At 47.2% G+C, this 24,145-nt stretch overlaps 1 protein-coding gene across 7 annotated transcripts in view; it reads left to right on the top strand.

The window, feature by feature from the left end:
* KDM2B (lysine demethylase 2B) overlaps nucleotides 1-24,145 on the top strand; it is a 143,750-nt gene that overhangs the window by 8,936 nt on the left and 110,669 nt on the right. For 6 of the 7 annotated variants that reach the window (XM_047761667.1, XM_047761666.1, XM_047761661.1 and 3 more), the window contains exon 5: nucleotides 23,865-24,043. The exons of the other annotated variant lie outside the window; for it this stretch is intronic. In XM_047761667.1, coding sequence (XP_047617623.1) covers nucleotides 23,865-24,043 — 179 coding nt within the window. The remainder of the gene's footprint in view (nucleotides 1-23,864; nucleotides 24,044-24,145) is intronic. 7 annotated transcript variants of the gene reach the window in all.

Here is a 24,145-nt window from a genome sequence, read left to right on the forward strand (position 1 = left end):
TAGCAAAGTCTGAGGGTTCTAATTTTTCCACGTCCTTGTTAGTGTCTGTCTTTTTTTTTTGTCTTTTTCTCTTTGCTAGGGTCACACCCGCGGCATATGGAGGTTCCCAGGCTAGGGATCTAATCAGAGCTGTTGCTGCTGGCCTATGCCAAAGCGACAGCAATGCGGGATCTGAGCCAAGTCTGCAACCTACACCACAGCTCAGGGCAACGCCGGATCCTTAACCCACGGAGCGAGGTCAGGGATCAAACCCGAAACCTCATGGTTCCTGGTCGGATTCGTTAACCACTGACCCATGACGGGAACTCCAGTGTCTGTCTTTTTGATGCTAGCCATCCTGGTGGGTAGGAAGTAGTATGATCTGATTTAAGTTCAGTAAAAGCTGAGTCTGACAGCTATGTGGAGGATGAAGGCAGCTGACCACTGGGTATGCAGATGATCCAGCCTGAATTATTGACCCAGTGATGCCTTAACTTACAAGGGAGGATTAGCTGACTACGAGGAGATAGTGCTCTTGACAGAAAGATCTCAGTTGGAGTTCCTACCATGGTGCAGTAGGTTAAGAATCCGACTGTAGGCATTCCTGTTGCGTGGCTCAGTGGGTTAAGAACCTGACATAGCGTCCATGAGTATGTGTGTTTGATCCCTGGCCTCCCTCAGTGGGTTAAGGTTCTGGCATTGCCAAGGTGTGGCATAGGTCACAGATGTGCTTGGATCTGGTGTTGCCATTGCTGTGGCATAGGCTGGCAGCTGCAGCTCCAATTCGACCCCTAGCCTGGGAACTTCCATATGCCAAGGGTGTGGCTATAAAACAAAAAACAAACAAACAAACAAAAGACAGAAAGAGAATCCCACTGCAGTGGTTCGGGTCTGCGGAGGGGTGGAATTGATCCCTGGCCTGGTGCAGTGGGTTTAAAGGGTCCAGCATTGCCAAAGCTGCAGCATAGGTTGCAGCTGTGGCTTGGAATCTCTGGCAGGGGAAATCTGTATGCCTCAGGTCTAGCCATAAAACTAAAAAAAGAAAAAAGAAGGATCTCAGTTAATTGGTGAGGGCATGCTCAGGAGATAGCTTTTGTTTGTTCGTTTGGGTTTAAAGCTGGATTCTAGAAGTGCTAAGGAAGTAAATGTTACAAAGGAGGCAGCAATAGGCACAAGATGAGGTGGTGAACCCCATAATCAACTCTTGGCACAGGTAAATCTCTCTGGTGCCTCAACCCAGCCCCAGCCTTTGTTGTTGGGGCTCAGCTCTGCTACTTGACTGAGGGATTTGGGACAAGCTCCTTAACCTGCTTATGCTTCAGTTTCCTCATCTGCAAAATGGAGCTGATAGCAGAATCTGCCTCAAATAAGGATCCTAAAAGAGAATCAGTGATGGCGTTCCCACTGTGGTGCAACAAGATTGGTGGTGTGTCTGGAGCGCCAGGACGAAGGTCCCATCCCCACTCTGGCACAGTGGATTAAAGGATCTGGCATTGCCGCAGCTGTGGTGTAGGTCACAGGTGTGGCTCGGATCTGATCCCTGGCCCAGAAACTCCATGTGTTACAGGTAGGCCAAAAAAGAGAAAAAAAAATAAAGAGAATAAATGAATGCTTAGCATTGCACTAGATGTGCTCAGTAAATGTTCCCAATTATTCTGACAGCGAGATGTGGATCTGATGAGATTCTCTTTATGAACAAAATTAAAGGCAGATTCTCAAATCTGGGCTTTAGATGATACCTCAGGCTTCATAATGTTGACTCTGGCCCTTTTGAGGAAAATTTTATTTTATTTTTTTTTGTCTTTTTAGGGCCGCACCCGTAGCATGTAGAGATTCCCAGGCTAGGAATCTAATCAGAGCTGTAGCTGCTGGCCTACACCACAGCCACATCAATGCCAGATCCGAGCCGTGTCTGCGACCTACACCACAGCTCATGGCAACGCCAGATCCTTAACCCACTGAGCGAGGCCAGGGATTGAACCCACAACCTCATAGTTTCTAGTCGGATTCATTTCTGTTGCACCACAATGGGAACTCCTCCTTGAGCCTCATTCTCATCATCGTGAGAGCAAGAAGATTCAATTGGATAGTCCTGACGTCCTTGTGTGCTCTAGAAAAGTCTGGGATAGCAAAGAAAGTGGGAACTTTGCAGCCAGTGTCTCTTTGCGTTTCTGCGATGATCAAATGGAATTGGCGGATGTGAAAATGCTCTGTGAAGGTAGAGCCTGCTTTGACACTGCAAGGATGCCTTTAGTGGCATGGGGTTTACTATGCCTGATTTTTTTTTTTTTTTTTGCCTTTTAGGGATGCATACTAGGCACATGGAAGTTCCCATGCTAGGGGTTGAATTGGAGCTGCCTCCACCACAGCAATGCCCATGTCTGCCACCTACACCACCTCACGGCAATGCTGGGTCCTTAACCCACTGAGCAAGGCCAGGGATTGAACCTGCATCCTCATAGATAAGAGTCAGATTCGTTACTGCTGAGCCACAGTGGGAACCCCCTACTATACCTGTTTTAAGTCTCTGAGCATACACACAAGTTTTTGGAGACTGGCAGTGGGGACCATTTGTCCTAGTGACATAAGTGACAGATGTCACTCAGTCTGCCCTAAGCAAAACAGAATTCATTGGTTGATATAATAAGTTCGGGATATGATCTTAGGCATATCTATTTTTTTTTTGGCTGTGCACAGCATGTGGAGGTTCCCAGGCTAGGGATTGAACCCATGCCACAGTGGTGACCCGAGTCACTGCTGTGACAACGCCAGATCCTTAACCCACTTGGCCACCATAGAATGTCTTAAAAGCTTTTTATTTTATTTTGTTTCATTTATTTTATTTCAGTCTTTTTCGGGCCGCATATGGAAGTTCCCACAGTAGGGGTCCAGTGGGAGCTACAGCTGCTGGCCTATACCACAGCCACAGCAACTCGGGATCTGAGCCGCGTCTTTGACCTACACCACAGATCACAGCAATGCTGGGTCCTTGACTCACTGAGCAAGGCCAGGGATCGAACCTGCATCCTCATGGGTACTGGTCGGGTTCATTAACCGCTGAGCCACAACAAGAACTCCCTAATTTTTTATTAACGTATAGTTGATTTATAGAACCTTGCCAATTTCTGTAGTTCAGCAAAGTGACCGAGTCATACATGTGTAATATACGTTCCTTTTTAAAAGCTTGTTATTGAAGTCTAAATTACATATAGACTAGTACCCATATGGTAACTGTATAGTTTGATTAATTTTAATAGATTGGATATGCCAGGATACTGGAACTCCAGAATCATCCCCCATTGAATTCCCATCCAGTCACTATCCTCCGCCGTTGTATAACCTGACTTCTAATGGTGTGAATGAATTTTGCCCATTTTCATATTTTATGTCGGTGGAATTGTACAGGACGTCTGTCCTCTTTTGGTTTCAGCTTCTTTCACTCAACTTTGTATTTACAGGATTCATCCATATTGTTGTGTGGATTTGGAGGCGATTTATTCTCATTGCTATATAATTTCCATTATGTGATTATTTAATGATTGATTTATTCTATTATTAGTGGGCACTTGGGTAGCTGCCAGTTTTAGGCCGTATGCATAGTGCTGCTGTGAACGTGCTGGGCATGATTGGTGAACAAATTGATGTGTTTCTATTGAGTGTATACTTGAAAGCAGAAGGGCTCGGGTCATAGAGTTGCATATATGTTCAATTTTAGTACTGACTGTCGAGTAATTGTCCAGAGGGATCGTTCTGGTTCTTATTGCTCCATATCCTCACCAAGAGTTTGTGCGTTCAACCTTTTCATTGTTGTTGTGCCTTCATGGTGATGGGAGTGTAGTTCTCTTTCATTGTGTTTCAGTTGGCACCTTCCTCCCTTTCTCCCTTCTTTTCTTTCTTTCTGTCTTTGTTTTATTTTGGCTGCACCCATGGCATATGGAAGTACCCAGGCCAGGGATCAAATCTGAGCTGCAGCTGTAACCTAGGCCACAGCTGTGCCAATGCTGGATCCTTAACCTGCTGCACCACAGCAGGAATTTCTAGCATTTTTCTAATGACTAATGAGATTGAGCTCCATTTCCTATGTTCACTTGCTCTTTGGATATCTTCTCTTTTTTTTACAGCTGTGCCAGCCAGGGATAGAACCCATGCCTCTGCAGTGGCCCAAATCGCTGCAGTCTGATTCTTTTTTTTTGGGGCAAGGAATAGATTTATTAAGATAGGACGCTTGTGAGAGATGCAAGTGGGCACTCAAGGGGGATCTGCCACTGCAGTCTGATTCTTAACCCATGGTACCACAGTGGAAACTCCTGGATATCTTCTTTGGTGAAATGACTGAGCAAGTCTTTTCTCCATTATTTTAAAAGATTGTCTCTTATTTATTTATTTATTATTATTTTAAAATTATTATTATAATTTTTTTTCCCATAACTCTTGGCATGTGGAAGTTCCCAGGCTAGGGGTCAAATCAGAGCTATAGCTGTCAGCCTGCACCACAGCCACAGCAACGCAGGATCTGAGCCTTGTCTGTGACTTAGACTGCAGCTCATGGTAACACTAGATCCTTAACACACTGAGGGAAGCCAGGGATCGCACTCGAGTCCTCATGGATACCAGTTGGGTTCATTGCTACTGAGCCACGATGGGAACTCAAAGATGGTCTCTTATTGATTGTAAGGTGTGTCAGTTGCCTAGGGCCAAACAGAGTACCATTGACTGGTGACTGAAACAGCAGAAATTTATTTTCTCATAATTCTGGAGCTAGAAGTACAAGATCAAGGTGTCGGCCGGGTTAGTTTCTTCGAGGGTCTTTCTCCTTGGTTTATAGACAGTCATCTTCTCCCTATGTCTTCATATGGGCTTCCCTCTGTATGTATCTGTTCCACTCTCTTCCTTTTATGAGAATACCAGTCTTACTGGATTAGGGGCCACCCTGAAGTCCTCATTTTGACTTAATTACCTCTTTAAAGACTTTATTTCCAAACATAGTTACATATTGGGTTACTGGGAGTTAGAAAAACACCAATCTGGAGGACACAGGTCAGCCCATAATATAAAGTTTCTTTCTATATTCCAGATGTCAGTACATATTCCAGAATCATCTCCTACTGTTTTTTTTTTTTTTTAGGGGTGCACATGCAGCATATTGAAGTTCCCAGGCTCGGGGTTGAATTGGAGCTGAAGCTGCTGGCCTACGTACGCCAAAGCCACAGCCATGCTGGATATTTAACTTACTGAGTGAGGCTAGGGATTGAACCCTCATCCTCATGGATACTAGTCATGTTCATTACCGCTGAGCCACAATGGGAACTCCTGGGTTGCCTCTTTTTTAGTCTTTTTAGGGCTGTACCCTTGGCATATGAAGGTTCCCAGGCTAGGGGCTGAATTGGAGGTGTAGCTGCCGGCCTATACCACAGCCATAGCAATGCCAGATTTGAGCCGTGCCTGTGACCTACACCACAGCTCACGGCAATGGTGGATCCTTAACCCACTGAAACCCTCATCCCCAGGGAGGCTAGGCAGATTCATTTCCACTGAGCCATGGCAGGAAATCCCTGGGTTGCCTTTTCATACTTTTAAAGATGTTTTTGAATAAGCAGACATTCTTAATTTTAACAAGGACTGTTTAGCTCTTCTTGGTCTATTGTTTGATTTTATGTCTTGTGAAATTAGTAAAATTTTGTATACGCCAAGGTCATGAAGATACTCATGTTGGTCTTGCAAAGCTTTGTTGTTTGAGCTCTCACATTCACATCTATAGTTCATCTGGAATTGATTTTTTTTTGGGGGGGGTCTTTTTGTCTTTTAGGGCTGCACCAGCAGCATGTGGAGATTCCCAGGCTAGAGATCAAATCGGAGCTGTAGCGGCTGGCCTATACCACAGCCACAGCAACACGAGATCTGAGCTGCATCTGTGACCTACACCACAGCTCACAGCAACACTGGATCCTTAACCCACTGAGTGAGGCCAGGGATTGAACCTGTGTCCTCATGGATGCTAGTTGGGTTCGTTAACCGCTGAGCCACGATGGGAACTCCTGGAATTGATTTTTGTGTTGGTTGTGAGAAAGAAGTCAAGATCCTTTTTTTTTTCCTATGTGGATATCCAATTGATGAGCATTATTATTGAAAATATACCCTCTCCCCATGGCACTGAATTGTTACCTTTGTTGTGAATTAGGCTAACTGCATTCCATTTGATGCTCTGATATGTGCCCCCCACCCCCAGGATTTCTGTCCTAGATAGTTCATTCAAGAAGACTGGGGGGAGTTCCCGTCGTGGCGCAGTGGTTAGCGAATCCGACTAGGAACCATGAGGTTTTGGGTTCGATCCCTGCCCTTGCTCAGTGGGTTAACGATCCGGCGTTGCTGTGAGCTGTGGTGTAGGTTGCAGACGCAGCTCGGATCCCGCGTTGCTGTGGCTCTGGCGTAGGCCAGTGGCTACAGCTCCGATTCGACCCCTAGCCTGGGAACCTCCATATGCCGCAGGAGCGGCCCAAAGAAATAGCAAAAAAATAAAAAATAAATAAAAATAAAAATAAGACTAGGGTATTTTCACATCTATAGGTTGGGAGATTGGGGAAGAGATAATTTTAATTGTCTTTGAAGATGCTTTTACCTTCTGAGAAGACATATTCAGGAGCTCCCTTGTGGTGCATTGGGTTAAGGATCCAGTGTTGTCACTTCAGTGGCTTGCATTGCTACCATGGCACAGGTTTGATCTCTGGCCCGGGAACTTCCACATGCCTTGGGCTCAGCCAAAACAAACAAACAGAAGTTCCCATCATGGTTCAATGGGTTAAGAACTCGACTAGTATCCATGAGGATTTGGGTTTTGACCCCCTGGCCCCACCCAGTGGGTTAAGGATCTGCCATTTGCCTTGAGTTGTGGTGTAGGTCACAGATGTAGTTCAGATCCGGGGTTGCTGTGGCGTGGTGTAGGCCAGCAACTGCAGCTCTAATTCGATCCCTAGCCTGGGAACTTAATGTACCTTGGGTGCAGCCCTAAAAAGAAAAGCAAACCAAAGACATATCCATAAAGTGCAGGGTCCCCACTCCTTGTCCATGCTTATGTCACTGAGGGATGGGAGGGCCCATGGCTATGGGGGGGGACATGCATATTATCTATTTTTTTTTCTCTAATGGGGGTACCCAAGCCAGTCATGCTTTGTTGGAAAAATCTTCATGACCAATCACTTCATTCAGTATTTCTTTATTCATCCAATTGGAGTAGCAATCACCTATCTTTTACAGTATGTTTATATGACCTCATTTTGCCCTCACCAATAATCATATAAACTATGTATTGTTCACTTCTCCAGATGGAGATCTGAGGCTCAGAGGGAGCTGCCCACATGGCTAGTGAGTGGGCAATGCAGGCAGGACCTGGCTGTTTCCAAAGCCCATGCTTTTGTTTCACGATTTCCCAACTTTAACCTTCCTCCGTGCATTCTTCACTCACAGATTTGCTGGATTTCTGTGTGTGTCCGGCCCTGTGCAAGATGCTGGGGTTAGGGGACTCTTGAGGCATAGACTCTACCCTTGACTGGCTCTGTTTAGGGAGAAGACTAAAATCTCATGCCTTAGAATCAAAGTTGGCTAATTTTTCCCCAGACAGACCTGTTTTTCTTCATCTTTTTTTTTTTTTTTTTTGGTTGCACCTGTGGCATACAGAAGTTTCCTGGGCCAGGGATTGAACCCATACCTCACCAGCAACCAGAGCCACTGCAATGACCACACTGGATCCTTAACCTGCTTAGACAGAGCCACAGGGGAACTTCCTCCCCAGAACTTTTATTTATTTTTAATTTTTTATTTTTGCTAGTCTTTTTTTTTTTTTCATGTTTTGGCCACCTTGCAGCATATGGAGCTCCCGGGCCAGGGATCAGATCCGAGCCACAGCTGCAATCTATGCTGCAGCTGTAGCAATCCCAATCCTTAACCCAATGTACTGAGCCAGGGATTGCATCTGTATCCCATTGCTGCAGAGATGCCACTGATTCCGTTGTGTTACAGTGGTAACTCCTTTACTAGTCTATTTTTAAAATTGAAGTATGACTGTCTTACCATATTGTGTTAATTTGAGCTCTGTAACAGAGTGATTCATATATATATATATATATTTTTTTTTTTTTCTTTTCTTTGTCTTCTTGACATTTCTTGGCCCGCTCCCACGACATATGGAGGTTCCCAGGCTAGGGGTCCGATCGGAGCTGTAGCTACCAACCTCCGTCAGAGCCATAGCAACTCGGGATCCAAGCCACATCTGTGACCTACACCACAGCTCATGGCAACGCTGGATCCTTGACTCACTGAGCAAGGCCAGGGATCGAACCTGCAACCTCATGGTTTCTAGTCGGATTTGTTAACCACTGAGCCACGATGGGAACTCCTATATATATATATATATTTTTTTTTTTTAGGTTGTTTTCTGTGATAGGTTATTATAAGATATTGGATATATTTCCCCATGTCATACAGTAAATCTTTCTTGCCTATCTATTTTTTGTAAAGTAGTTTGTATCTGTTAATCCCATAGTCCTAGTTTATCCCTCTCCCCTCCTCAGACCTTTTAAAAGTTGGTTTAAAATCATAGACTTTGGGAGTTCCCGTCGTGGCGCAGTGGTTAACGAATCCGACTAGGAACCATGAGGTTGCGGGTTTGGTCCCTGCCCTTGCTCAGTGGGTTAACGATCCGGCGTTGCTGAGAGCTGTGGTGTAGGTTGCAGACGCGGCTCGGATCCCGCGTTGCTGTGGCTCTGGCGTAGGCCAGCGGCTACAGCTCCGATTCGACCCCTAGCCTGGGAACCTCCATATGCCGCGGGAGCGGCCCACGAAATAGCAACAACAACAACAACAACAACAAAAAAGACAAAAGCCAAAAAAATAAATAAATAAAAATAAAAATAAATAAAATCATAGACTTTGAAAAATGTTGAACTCTGGAATAGTTTTTAGAACTCTCCTAGTTGTGCTTTCCCATTTCACAGGTGGGCAAAACTAAGGCCCGGAGAGGTGTGACTTGCAAGCGGCCCAGCAGTAGATGGCCCATCAGATTCAGATGTAGGTTTAAATTTCAGCAATTGGGAAATGATGCTTGTAACACAACCCAGGGGGAAACGTGGACCTGGAGGGGTGTAGATGAGTTCAATTCTGTCCACATTGAATTTGAGCTCTAGAGTGACGCTCCTGTTGGACAGCTGGGAGGGAGGCATTGACCTAGCAGGGCGGATAGAAATGCAGGTTCATGAAGTCAGAAGAGCTGAGGATCCCAAGGGAGGAAGTTCCTGAGGGTTCAATTATGTTTTCAGGTATGTCTTTTTCACTAAAATAAACACCCACCTCACTGATTGGTCCTATTTCCTTTTTCCTAGAAATTTGGTACTCTAAAATAAAAATTTTGGAATTCCTATTTTGGCTTAGCGGTAACAAACCTGACTAGTATCCTTGAGGATTTGGGTTCGCTCCCTGACCTAGATCAGTGTTAGGGATCTGGCATTTCTGTGAGCTGCACTGTAGGTCACAGATGTGGCTCAGATCCCACGTTGCTGTGTCTGTGGCGTAGACAGGCAGTTGCAGCTCCGATTGGACCCTTAGCCTGGGAACTTGCTTTTGCTGAAGGTGTGGCCCTATAACAAAAGCAAAAAAAAAAAAAAAAAGATTTTTTTTTTTTTGTCTTTTCTAGGGCCGCTCCTGTGGCATATGGAGGTTCCCAGGCTAGGGGTCGAATCGGAGCTGCAGCCACCGGCCTACGCCAGAGCCACAGCAACTCGGGATCCGAGCCACGTCTGCAACCTACACAGCTCACGGCCATGCCGGATCGTTAACCCACTGAGCAAGGGCAGGGACCGAACCCGCAACCTCATGGTTCCTAGTCGGATGTGTTAACCACTGAGCCACCAAGGGAACTCCGAAAAATCAAAATCTTGGTGGTGCTGGGAGCCCAGGGGAACTGTCCTTGCTTCCGTCCCTATTTGCCTCATGGGAATCTCTCCCCTGTGGTATAGCTCCTTAGAATATAAATAATAGCATTAACTTTTTTTTTACTGAGCTCTTCATAGCCAAGGATCTTTCCTACACTTTTTTTTGGTCTAATCCACATAAAACCCTATTTTTCACTACTCCCATTTTATATATGCCAGAACTGAGGCTCAGAGTGACTTGTCCACAGTTGAATAGTTAGTGTGTGGAAGAGCTGAGATTTGTGCCCATATTTGACTATAGAGCTGTTTTCTTAACTTGGGCACGCTACTCAGTATCTCTTCATCCAGAAATCTTTGTTGCTGTTGGTGAGGGTGTCTTTTGGATTTTCTTGCCTGATTGGGTTCAGGCCTGGTTTGTCAGTCCAGGTTTTGTATCTTCTTCTTCTTCTTTCTTTTTTTTTTTTTTTTTTCCTTTTTTGGGCTGCCCTGAGGTACATGGAGTTCCCTGGGCCAGGGATCAGATCTAAGCCATAGTTTTAACCTATGCCACAGCTGCGGCAACACTGGATCCTTTATCCACTGTGCCAGGCTGGGAATCAAATCTGTGTCCCGTTTCTCCAGAGATGCCGCCTATCCTGTTGGGCCACAGTGGGAACCCCTGTATCTGCTTTTATTTATTTATTTATTTTGGCTGCACCTGTGGCACATGGAAGTTCCCAGACCAGGGATCAAATCCGAGCTGTAGCTTCAACCTGAGCCACAGCTGCGGCAACAACAGATCCTTAACCCACTGCACCACAGCAGGGACTCCCTGTATCTTCATATGCCCATTTATCTATGAGGGTCAGAGTCTTAAGCCCAGGGCACAGAGGACAACCTGGCACTGTCTTGGGGATAATTCTTCTTTGGCTGTGCCCACAGCATGCAGAAGTTCCTGGGCCAGGGATTGAACCTTTGCCACAGCAAAGCCACCAAGGAATCTCTTGGGGATAATTTTAAAAGGTGCAGGGAGTTCCCGTCGTGGCGCAGTGGTTAACGAATCCGACTAGGAACCATGAGGTTGCGGGTTTGGTCCCTGCCCTTGCTCAGTGGGTTAATGATCCGGCGTTGCCGTGAGCTGTGGTGTAGGTTGCAGACTCGGCTTGGATCCCGCGTTGCTGTGGCTCTGGCATAGGCCAGCGGCTACAGCTCCGATTCGACCCCTAGCCTGGGAACCTCCATATGCCGCGGGGGTGGCCCAAGAAATAGCAAAAAATAAATAAATAAAAATAAAAAAAATAAAAGGTGCAAAGGTGAGGGTGTCAGAAGATACAGTGCTTAGGGAAAACCTGTGGACCTTTGCAAGTATCCTCTTATTTCACAAAGAGGAAACTGAGGCCTAAGTGTGGGCAGAGATCTGTCCCAAGTTGTGCAGTGACTAAGCCCCGGGCCCTCTCTTTCCCATACCTTTGCACCTTCAATTTCGGATAGTGTCCTCACTAGGACCCCCTGCTTTTTTTTTCTTCCTTTCTTTTTTTTTGTCTTTTTGCCATTTCTAGGGCCACTTCTGCGGCATATGGAGGTTCCTAGGCTAGGGGTCTCATCAGAGTTGTAGCTACCCCCACAGCTACAGCAACGTGGGATCCAAGCCACATCTGCAGCCTATACCACAGCCCACAGCAACGCCTTAACACACTGAACAAGGCCAGGGATGGAACCTGCAACCTCATGGTTCCTATTCGGATTCGTTAACCACTGAGCCATGACAGGAACTCCAAGGACCCCTGCTTTTAAGTTTATAAAGTGCTTCCAATAATTGTGTCAGGCCATTAGGGCCAGTCCTATTACCTCCACTTTGCATATGAACAAACTGAGGCCTGGAAAGGCTCAGGGTTATCCCTAAGGCCTCACTGCTGGGAAATAGTGGAGCAGGATCCAAACCATGGCCCGTCCTCTAGCTAATAATCACTGCCTCTGTGAGATGGATGAGGAGATGCACCCAAAAAGCAGAATAAAAAACCAGTTCAGGAATTTCCTGGTAGCATAGTGGGTTAAGGACCTGGTGTTGTCACTGCTGTGGTGCTGGTTTGATCCCTGCCCTGGGGATTTCTGCATGCCGTGGGGATGGCCAAAAAAAAAAAAAAAAAATCCCAGAAACTTGAGGATGACAGAGAAGGTTCCAGAACTATGATACAGGACACTTGTGTGTACTCTCTGTAGAGCGGGCTCAGGTGGAGTTTGGACTCAGTGCCCCTGCATGCTTTACGGCCTTCAAGGTGACTTTGCACCCTGCTCCTGGTTGTGAGCCCATGGCTCTTGGAGCTGATTGATGGAGCCTTCAAAGCAAGGGCTATGAGTCCATGGATTAATTTATGCCATGGAATTTGTTGATTGTGCATGGAGCTGGTGAGCCCAGAAAACCAATGGGACTGGGAGGGAGGAGGAGGGAGAGAGGCGGGGAGGGGGCTGCTGAGCTGTTGCCCTACTTAAGAACTCCAGGCACCACTGTGGCCCAGGAAAGTTTCTCCCATAACCCATTGACTTAAGGGGCCTGAGTTCCAGCGCTGTGGAACCCCTGCAGCACCTTGTCCCCCTCACCTGCCCCAGGGGTGGCTGTTCCCCAGAGCTTGGATCGCCACATTCCATTCTTAGCACTGACCTGTCCCTTCTGTCCCTTTGGGACACTGCCGCCTTCCCTGGGTTGAGCTTCCTGCTTGGAGACCAGTCCAAGTGCCCCTTTCCCACCAGTGGCAGATCCGACTGGGAAGCTGAGAAGATGAACCTAATGCTCAGACTGAAAGGGACTAGCAGGCCTCACATGTCCCCAGTGACCCCTCTCCATCTCTTCCCTCTTCCTCTTACTCCCTCCAGTTCACATTTAAAGATACCATCTGAGAGCATTTAAAAACTAGGCTAGGAGTTCCCTGGTAGCTCAGTCACTGCTGTGGTGTGGATTTGATCCCTGGTCTGGGGAACCTCTAAATTGTGGGTGTGACACAGGTGTGAACTAAACTGCAGCTACAGCAACGGCGGATCTTTAACCCACTGTGCTGTGCCAGGGATTGAACCTGCATCCCAGCGCTCCCAAGACACCGCTGATCCTATTGTGCCACAGTGGGAACTCCAAAAAATTAAAAAATTAAAAAAAAAGAGTTCCTGTGTGGCACGGCAGAGACGAATCCAACTAGGAACCATGAGGTTTCAGGTTCGATCCCTGGCCTCCCTCAGTGGGTTAAGGATCTGGAGTTGCCGTGAGCTGTGGTGTAGGTTGAAGACATGGCTTGGATCTGGCGATGCTGTGGCTCTGGTGTAGGCTGGCAGCAACAGTTCCGCTTAGACCCCTAGCCTGGGAACCTCCATGTGCCATGGGTGTGGCCCTAAAAGGACAAAAAGACCAAAAAAAAAAAAAAAAGAACTAGGCTAAAAATCAGTGTGTGGGCCTGGAAGAGGACCTAAAAGTGACCTAACCCAGTGATTTTCAAAGGGAAACCCTGGGACTCCAGGTCTGAATTCTGAGTGCCTCCCCCTTCCCACTTCAACCTGTTTTTATTTATGTATTTTGTTCTTGTCAGAACTTCTGTTTGCAGGAAGAGTTCTTGGCAGTGAGACGTATAAGGGTCACCTTCTTTCTGTCTTTATGTGTGAGGCCTCTGATTCCTAGAGTTGGGCAGTTGGGGTTGCTGGGACTAGAGCTCAGGCAGGGATCTTGGAACTGTCACAGTCCTAGGTGCCCTTGAGGCTCTCATCACTTGTTCTGTGACCTCCAGTGGGCCGGCATTTACTGAGGACCAAGTTGGGCACCTCCAGCCTGGTTCTTCGAGAATAAAATAGGCTGGACACAGTAGGGTTAAGAATCCGACTTGTGGCTTGGGTCACTTTAGAGGTGTGGGTTTGATCCCCAGCCCTACGCAGTGGGTTGAAGGATCTGGATTTGACACAGCTGTGGTGGTGTAGGTGTGGCCATAAAATTTAGAGAGGGAAAAAAAAAAAAACAGGAGTTCTTGTTGTGGCTCAGTGGGTCATGAACCCGACTGGTATCCATGAGGACTCAGGTTCGATCTCGGGCAACTTGATTTAAAATAAACATTTTTTAAAATTTGGGAGTTCCTGGGAGTTCCCGTTGTGGATCAGCTGAAATGAATCTAACTAGTATCCATGAGGATGCGAATTTGATCATTGGGTTAAAGAATCTGGCATTGCTGTGAGCTGCGGAGTAGATTGCAGATGCGGCTTGAATCTGGCATGGCTGTGGCATAAAATTTATCATCTTGGAGTTCCTGTCATGGCTCAGTGGTAACAAACCTGACTAGGATCTGTGACGTTGCGGATTCGATCGCTGGCCTTGCTCAGTGGGTTAAGGATCCTGCGTTGCTGTGAGTTGTAGTGTAGGCTGGATCTGGCGTGGCTGTGGTATAGGCTGGCAGCTGCAGCTCTAATTCAGCCCTTAGCCTGGGAACTTGCATATGCCTTGAGTGCGGACCTAAAAAGCAAAAAAAAAAAAAAAAAATTCCTTAAAGTGACTAAATATAGTCATTGCTCCCATTTCCCATTGTTTCCCATGTGACACATTTTACTTTCTTCTTTTTAAATTTTATTTATTTATATATTTTTGGGTTGTGTCCATGGCATGTGGAAGTTCCTGGTCCAGGGATGGAACCCATACCATAGCAGTGACCAGAGCTGCAGCAGTGATAATGCTGGATCCTTAAGCCGCTGAGCCACCAGAAAACTCCTTTTTTAACAGTTGTATGAGTTAGAACATAAATGAGGTTCTTGCGGTGTGATGGGTCAAGGTTCCTTCTCTTATAATCCCTGGGCTCTCCCTCAAATTGGAGAAGTTTGACATGTGGAGTTTTTGCCTGGATTTTGCCAATAGCATTCCCTGGTGTAGTTTAATCTGCTCTTCTATTCTCAGCAGTTTCTCTAAATAGGTAGTTGGGTGTTGATGCTAAATCAGATTCAGTCTGTCTGTCTCACTCTTTCTATACAAAAATGCGTACTCATTCATTAATGAATTCATTCACTTTTTTCTTAAAAGATTGATTCATAGATCCATCAGGAGCATTTGTTAGGTTCTCTCTTTCTTTCTATCCAATCTCTATCTTTTTTTTTTTTTTTTCCTTTTTAGGGCTGCACCTGCAGCGTATGGAAGATCTGGGGTTAGGGGTTGAATCAGAGCTGCAGCTGCACCAAATCTAAGCAAAATCTCTGATGTACACCTGAGCCTGCAGCAGTGTTGGAGCCTTAACCCACTGAGCAAGGCCAGGGATCAAACCCCCATCCTCACAGACACTATGTTGGGTTTTTAACCTTCTGAGCCACAAGAGGAACTCCTCTATATCTTTTTTTTTGTCTTTTTTTTTTGTCTTTTCTAGGGCTGCATCCGCGGCATATGGAGGTTCCCAGGCTAGAGGTCTAATCCGAGCTGTAGCCGCCGGCCTATACCACAGCCACAGCAACGCAGGATCTGAGCCGAGTCTGCAACCTACACCACAGCTCACGGCAACGCCGGATGGTTAACCCACTGAGCAAGGGCAGGGACCGAACCCGCAACCTCATGGTTCCTAGTCGGATTCGTTAACCACTGCGCCACGACAGGAACTCCAAAAATTTGCCATCTTGCTATGGCACAGGGGTTAAGGATCCAATTGTAGGAATTCCCGTCATGGCTCAGTGGTTAACAAATCCGACTAGGAATCATGAGGTTGCGAGTTCGATCCCTGGCCTTGCTCAGTGGGTTAAGGATCCAGCATTGCCGTTAGCTGTGGTGTAGATCGCAGACGTGGCTCGGATCCCGTGTTGCTGTGGCTTTGGTGTAGGCCAGCAGCTACTGCTCTGATTAGACCCCCAGCCTGGGAACCTCTATATGCTGTGGGAGTCGCCCTAGAAAAAGGCAAAAAAAGACCAAAAAAAAAAGATCCAGTTACAGAGGTTCAGGTCATTGTGGAGGTGCAGATTCAATCCCTAGCCTGGTGCAGTGGGTTAAGGATCTGGTGGCACAGGTCACAGGTATGGCTCGGATTGCATCCCTGGCCTGGGGACTTCCATATACTGTGGTTGCAGTCATTAAAATATAAAATAAAAAATGGGCCTTTCCCATCCACATCCTTCTGTGATCCATGATGATTGCTCTAAGGTTGTCACTTCATGACTGCACAGGACCTCCAGATGTTCTCCAGATTGGAGGGTGGGTGGGGTTCCATCTTCCCCAGTATGAGGAAGGTTACATATACCCTGGCCAGGTTCCCCCAGGTCATGTCTTCAGTTCAGCTGTCATTGACACGTGAAGTCATATGTTAACTGCTAGACAGGCATAAGTGAATAACACCCAGTGTTTGTTTATTCATTCTGTGTATATTTACTGAACTCCTATTATGTGCCAGTGTCTGTTCTAGAGACTTGGGATAGAGCTGTGAGCAAGGCTGACAGGACTTCCGCTCTCACAGCCCCTAGTAGGGAGACGGGGAAATACGTGATTTAGGATAAAATGGTGTATTGTCCTCTGTGGACATTTTTGTCTCTGTGAAGCTACTGGGTAAACAGTATAGTTACGCAGAATGTCTATCCTGTGACACCCTTGCGGTAGCAGCTTGGAGGCTAAGGAGCAGAACAGCCCTTCTCTGCCTTCAAATTCGACATTTATGGAGCCACGTAGGTTTACCCAGTAATTCTCTCATCAGCCCTTGTGTGTTTCCTGGGGCCACCATAAAGTACCACAAACTTGTGGCTCAAAACCACAGAAGTTGATTCTCTCACAGTTTCAGAGGCCAGAAATCAGAAATCAAGGTGTTGGCAGGGCTAAGCTCTCCCTGAAGGCTCTAGGGGGAATTCTTTTTTTCTTTTAGGGTTCCTGGGTTGGCTGCAAGCTGTGGCATTGGTCGAAGACATCGCTCGGATCTGGCATTGCTGTGGCTGTGGCATAAGATAGCAGCCGTAGCTCCGATTTGACCCCTAGCCTGGGAACTTCCTTATGCTACACCTATGGCCCTAAAAAGAAAAAAAAAAGAAGTGTTGAAAAGTTCATGTAATTTATGGACTCCTGTACTGAAAGTGAAAAACAGAATGTTTTCAGGTGTATCAGTTGTTTGTGATTGTAGGTGTCTGAGAGCTGTTGCTCTTTGGTGCTGCCCAGCGTCTCTAGAGTATCAAGCATATTGCTAGCCTGGGGCAAGTTCAAAATTCAGGATTTGAAGTACAGTTTCTGAGGAATGTGTATGGCTTGTGCACCATCATAAAGTAAGAAAACCTAAGTTTTTTATTTAAAAAAAATTTTGTTTGTCTTTTTAGCTATTTCTTGGGCCGCTCCCACGGCATATGGAGGTTCCCAGTCTAGGGGTCTAATCGGAGCTATAGCCGCTGGCCTATGCCACAGCCACAGCAATGCCAGATCTGAGCCATGTCTGCAACCTACATGGCAGCTCATGGCAATGCCGGATCGTTAACCCACTGAGCAAGGGCAGGGACTGAACCCGCAACCTCATGGTTCCTAGTCGGATTCGTTAACCACTGCGCCACAACGGGAACTCCTATTTAAAAATTTTTTTACTAAGGTGTAGTTGATATGCAGTGTTGTGCTTTTGGGGGTTTTTGGCCATGCCTGAAGCGTGTGAAAGTTCCCTGGCCAGGGATTGAATCTGTATCACAGTAGCGACCTGAGCTGCTGCAGGGACAACGCTGGATCCTTAACTGGCTGTGCCATAAGGGAATTTCCTTTGTTTGTGTATTTCGAAAAACCTAAGTTCAACCATTGTAAGTCTGGGACTGTCTGTATACTCCTTTTTGTTTTTTTCTTTTTAGGGCCTGCAAGTTCCCAGGCTAGGGGCGAATCAGAGCTATAGCTTCTGGTGTATACCACAGCCACAGCAATGAGGATCTGAGCCGTGTCTTTGACCTATACCACAGCTCGTGGCAATGCCAGATCCGTGACCCGCTGGACGAGGCCAGGGATTGAATCTGCATCCTCATGGATACTGGTTGGATTCATTTCCCCTGTGCCACAACGGGAACTCCCGCATTTTTTTCTAATGGCCACACCAGCATATGGAAATTCCCTTGCCAGGGATTGAATCTGAGCCATAGCTATGGCAACACCGTTTCCTTTAACCCACTGCATTGAGCCAGGGATTGGACCTGCACCTCCTCGGCAACCCAAGCTGTTGCAGTTGGATCCTTAATCCATTGTACCACTTCGGGAACTCCTGTACTCTCCTTTTCATATGTATACACACACACACATATTTTAGGGCCACACCCGAGGCATATGGAAGTTCCCAGGCTAGCGGTAGAATCAGAGCTGCACAGCTGCATCTGCGACCTACAAGGCAGTTCATGGCAAAGATGGCTCCTTAACCCACTGAGCGAGGCCAGGGATCAGACCCGAGTCCTTATGGATACTAGTCAGGTTCATTACTGCTGAGTCACATGGGAACTCCAATTTATATTTTTTATTATGTGTTTTTTTAAGGTGATAGACTTTTGAATGAAAAAAAAAGCTTTCAGAACAAACCAACTTTTTGGTCATTTAGGGCCTGAGTATTTTTGCTTAATAACACCTTTATTGAGTTATAATTCACCTACTATGCAATCCACCCATTTAAAGAGTACAATTACATGGTTTTTCATCTGTTTCCAGGGTTTGTAGAGTCAACACCACAGTCAATGTTAGATCATTTTTATCACCCCTTATAAAAACCCAACATCCGGGAGTTCCCACTGTGGCTCATTGGAGTGTGAACCTGACTTGTATCCATGAGGATATGAGTTCAATCTCTGGCCTTGCTTAGTGGCTTAAGGATCTGGCGTTGCCATGAGCTGTGGTGTAGGTTGCAGATGAGACTAGGATCCTGTGTTGCTGTGGGCTGGCAGCTGCAGCTCTGATTCAACCCCTAGCCTGAGAACTTACATATGCCATAGGTGCAGCCCTAAAAAGACAACAAACAAACCAACCACACCCATTACTGTCCTGGTTATGTTTTTTTTGGACAGGCTGGCAGAGATTTAACTGGCTTTGATTTCCTACCACCTCACTTTTTCCACCTGTAATTCCAAATAAAACTGCCCAATTACATAATACTTCATACTTGGAGGCACTTCTCAGAAGTGTTTTGTGTGTATTATCTCATTTAAGTCACAGAACAAGCCACAAGGCTGGCTCCCATTTTTTTTTTTTTTGTCTTTTGTCTTTTGTCTTTTTTGTTGTTGTTGTTGTTGTTGTTGCTATTTCTTGGAGGTTCCCAGGCTAGGGGTTGAATCGGAGCTGTAGCCACCGGCCTACGCCAGAGCCACAGCAACGCGGGATCCAAGCCGCGTCTGCAACCTACACCACAGCTCACGCCCGGATCCTTAACCCACTGAGCAAGGGCAGGGACCGAACCCGCAACCTCATGGTTCCTAGTCGGATTCGTTAACCACTGCGCCACGACGGGAACTCCTGGCTCCCATTTTTGTCTCATGTTGTGGGTGGGGAAATATACTCAAAGAAGCTAAGAGGTCTGAGCCTCAGTTGTGATTCAAACCCATGAAGTCTTGGCTTAACCAGTGTGTTGGACTGACAGGGGCAGCTGAGCCAGGCTTTTAATTCTTACTTGCACCAGCCTCTTCTAGGGCTGTGATTCCTATTACCTACCTGCCCAGCAAACCCCCTTCCACAGGAGGCCTTGCAGATGGGACCCTGAGCAAGGTTAGGGTGGAGAGGTGGTGGGAGGTGGGAGGCTGGCCAGAAAGTGGGGAGAGCTTGGAGGGCTGTTCTCTTCCCCTCCCCCATGCTCAGCAGGTTCTCTGCCAAGTGGGCTTTCCAGAAAAGCTGAGCAGAGCCCACCTGTTCCAGGAGCCCTAGTAAGGAAGGAGCCAGTACTGCCGAAAGCATGGCCAAGATCATGGCCAGAATTTCCAGCAAAGTTCTGGGATGCCCCCTGGTGGATCTGCACTCCTGACTCAGGAACAAAGTGGTTTTTTTCTAAGGAAGGCTTCCTAGGATCTGTGGGGCCAGGGGCAGCCCCCAACGTCAGAGATTATCTTTTAACCTTAGCCTGGGATCAAGATGCAGTATTGCATAGCACAGTGGCAGGGGTCAGAGCTTAAGAACCTGGGCTCCTAGATGGAGTTAGCATCAAGTCACAGCTCTGCTGCTCTTTATTGGAGCAGTTTGGGGCCAGTTAGTTGTCCAAGCCTCAGTTTCTCATCCGTTAAATGGGTATAAAACTGAAGTTCTGCTTCAGAGAACTATGAACACAATTGAGATAGCTTGTGTAGAGACAGACTGTGCCTATGCTGTAGTGCTTTGTCAATGTTGACTATTCTTATTGGTAGAAAGTATGTTCTGGGGGATTGAACCGATCACATCATCTCTAGTCCTTGGTTTCCTCCTCTATAACCAGGACAGTTCACCGAGCTTCTGGGGTGATTGTGAAAATTAGATATTTAACCCCAACGATAAAAACACCCAAATTCTCAGGGAGTTCCATTGTGGCTTGGGGAAACGAATCTGACTAGAATCCACGAGGACGCAGGTTTGATTACTGGCTTTGCTCAGTGGGTTAAGGATCCGGTGTTGCTATGAGCTTCGGTGTCGGTTGCAGATGAGGCTGTGGCTGTGGCTGTGGCCGTGCTTATCAGCTGTAGCTCCGATTTGACCCCTAGCCTGGGAACTTCCACATGCCATACATGCGGCTCTAAAAAGCAAACAAAACAAAACAAAACAAAAAAACCCCACCCAAATTCTCCTATGCACTTAAGGGACGGCTTTTTATTATTCAGTTTCTTCTGAGTGAAAGGCTGTGTGTATATTCAGCAAACACTGACCACAGGGCTGTCTCTGTGCAGAGAGCTGACTGTATAGCATTGTAGGGGGTGAAAATACATATCTGCGTGTAAGTACCATGTAGATTTTGTCTAGTTCAGGGTCTGGCGATCTTTCTCTGTAAAGAGCCAGACAGAATATTTCAGGCTTTGCCAGCCATTCCGTCTCTGTCAAGTATTCAGTTCAGCTCTATCTTTTTTTTTTTCTTTTTTTGGGCTGTGTGCATGGCATGTCGAAGTTCCCAAGCTTGGGATCGAACCTGAGCCACAGTGACCCAAGCTGTTGCCATGACAATGCCAGAGCCTCAACCTGCTGCACCATAGGAGAACTCCTCAGCTCAGCTCTTGTAGCATGGAAGCAGACAGAAGTCGTTTGTGAACCAGGGAGGGTGGCTGTGTGCTGATGAAACTGTCTATGTGGACCCCGGAGTTTGAATTTCATGGAATTTTCATGTTACAAAATGTTCTTCTTTTTATCCCCCTTCCCCCACTATTTAAAATATAAAAACTGGAGTTCCTGTCATGGCTCAGTGGTTAGCGAATCCAACTATGAGGTTTTGGGCTTGATCCCTGGCCTTGCTCAGTGGGTTAAGGATCCAGCGTTGCCGTGAGCTGTGGTGTAGGTCACAGACTCGGCTCGGATCCCGTGTTGCTGTGGCTCTGGTGTAGGCCGGCGGCTATAGCTCCAATTCGACCCCTAGCCTGGGAACCTCCGTATGCTGTGGGAACGGCCCTAGAAAAGACCAAAAAAAAAAAAAAAAGTAAAAACTGGAGTTTCCATTGTGGAACCCGATGTACTGTCCATGAGGATGTGGGTTTGATCCCTGCCCTTGCTCAGTGGGCTAAAGGATCTAGCATTGCCGTGAGCTGCAGGGTAGGTTGCAGATGAGCCCTGGATTCTATGTGACATGCCTGTGGTGTAGGCTGGCAGCTGCAGCTCTGATTCAGCCCCTGGCCTGGGAGCTTCCATATGCTGCAGGTGCGGCCATAAAATGGAAAAAAAAAATGTAAATATGGGCCATACAAAAACAGGAGGTGGAGTGGATTTCCGCCTTGTGCTGTTGTCATTTGTTGACCCTTGTGTACTCTTCCTTTGAAACTGCAGCCACAGTAACTCGGGATCCGAGCCGTGTCTGTGACCTACACCACAGCTCATGGCAATCCCAGATCCTTAACCCATTGAGCAAGGCCAGGGATCGAACCCGCATCCTCATGGATCCTAGTTGGGTTCATTAACTGCTGAGCCATGAAGGGAACTCCCACTCTTCCTTCTTGAGGTAGCTTTGAACAAGGTGATTCTTTCCTTCCTTCCTCCCTCCCTCCCTGCCTGCCTTTCTTCCTCTCTTTCTCTCTCTTTTTCTTTCTTTCTCTCTAAATCTTTTTCTTTCTTCCCTGGATTTATACCTTGTGGAGTGTATGTTTATCACTGGGTTCATGGGGAATTGGGGCCTTTCCTCACCAGATGCTGGGCTTCTCACTCCTGTCATGATGCTTATTTTGAGTCCTCACAGACAGGAGGTGCCGGCTTTTATCATAAATCACCATGAATCTTGCAGCCTGCTTTGTGTCTGTCTTCCCATTCAGAGCAGTTCGCTCAGCTTTGGCTCTTCTTTCCACCTTGGCTGGAGTTCTGGGGTCATTGTTAAAACCATTTCACGGATGGGGAAGCAGGGTCCCCGAAAGGGTCATGATTCTGTGAGGGCTTGTCAGGTGGCAGCGGCCCCAGGATTAGTACCAAGGGTCCCTGTCTCTTAGTCCCTCTGGAAAGCGGTGAGAGGCATTGAGGTGGCCAGTGGGACGAGAGTTGGATTTACTGGAGAGGGTCACTCACTCTCTTTAGTTTAGCCATTATTCACTCCAGAAGTCGTATGTCATGTGCTGTACAGCTCAGCCAACAGTCAACATTTATTTGTTCCTCAAATATGTTCTGAGCTCCTACTAAGTGGCAGGCTTTGTTCCCGATACTTGACATAGAGCAGTGGGCAGAACAAACAAGACTCCTACCCTTGTGATGACTGCAGAGTAGCAGGGAAGAAGGACAGCAAAGTAGACAAAGAAATGTGATATTTAGAGGAGTTGCGATTAGTGCTGGAGAATGAAGGGGGGGGAGCCCTTTTCATTTATGTACCAGACTCCATGCGAAGTACTTGATGGCTGTGCCAGGGAGTCTTGGGTATGATCATCTTCTGATTGAATCCTTAGAACTAGCCTGCTAGATGAGGTGGCAGGATGAAGGTACAGTGGTTTAGACAAGTCGAGTGATTCTCCTGGCCTCACAGACCACTGAGGGGGACTACTAAACAGCTAATTATTGGAGTTCTCTTGTGGCTTGATGGGTTAAGGATCTGGCGTTATCGCTGCAATGGCTGGGGTCACTGCTATGGCTCGGGTTCAGTCCTTGGCTTGGGTACTTCCACGTGCCCCGGGTATGCCCCCCGCCAAAATAAATAATTAAATAGAAGTTCCTGTTAAGAAACTGACAGGAAGTTAAGAACCTGACATAGTGTCCGAGAGGATACGGGTTCAATCCCTGGCCTTGCTCAGTGGGTTAAGGATCTGGGGTTGCTGCAAGCTGCGGAATAGGTCACAGATGCAGCTGTGGTGTAGTCTGCTGGCTACAGCTCTGATTTGACCCCTAGCCTGGGAGCTTCCATATGCTGCAGGTGCAGCCCTAAAAAGAAAGAAACAAACAAAACACAAAAAGACAAAAACCAGTTGATTATCTATAGAGAAAATACTGTCCTAGTGCTATGAATAAGCAGGCCGTGAGGGCTGTGCCAGGGAGTCTTGGGTAGGCAGTGGGGAGCCACTGAAGGTATTTAAGTGGCGAGCGCTCTGTTGGGGAAAGCTCACTTTGGCAGCAGTGTAGAGGATGGGTAAAGAGAAGTTAGTCTGGAGACCCATTTGGAAGTTCTTGCGGTGATCTTGGTGGACAGTAATGGTGAACTGGACAAGTGTGGAGGCTGTGGTGGTGGAGGGAAGAAGACAGAATGTGGAGAGATTTGTTTAAGGGTTGGAGAGCTGTTCAGTGAGGAAACCCATAGGATGAGATAACTGAGCAGACAGGGCATAGGGGTGAGGCATATGAGGGATGCTGAGGAAGGGGTGGGTTTTGTTGTACGTGGGCTCCCACGTGGGATCTGGACCCCCAGCTGGCTGGAGCCATCAGCCTGTGGATTCTGCCCCCAGGCAGCCGGCGGCTGGTGGATGTGATGGACGTGAACACCCAGAAAGGCACGGAGATGAGCATGTCGCAGTTTGTGCGGTACTATGAGACGCCCGAGGCCCAGCGGGACAAGTTGTACAATGTCATCAGCCTCGAGTTCAGCCACACCAAGCTGGAGCACTTGGTCAAGCGTCCCACCGTGGTAAGGCCTCGGCTGCGGTCCCTCCCTGGCCACCTCCCGCCTCCTCTCCTCGCCCTCACTGGCCCTGGGGGAGGGCGGGAGGGGTGTGAGGAGCAGGGGGAG

The sequence above is a fragment of the Phacochoerus africanus genome, chromosome 15, assembly GCF_016906955.1.
Source record: "Phacochoerus africanus isolate WHEZ1 chromosome 15, ROS_Pafr_v1, whole genome shotgun sequence".
NCBI lineage: Eukaryota > Metazoa > Chordata > Mammalia > Artiodactyla > Suidae > Phacochoerus > Phacochoerus africanus.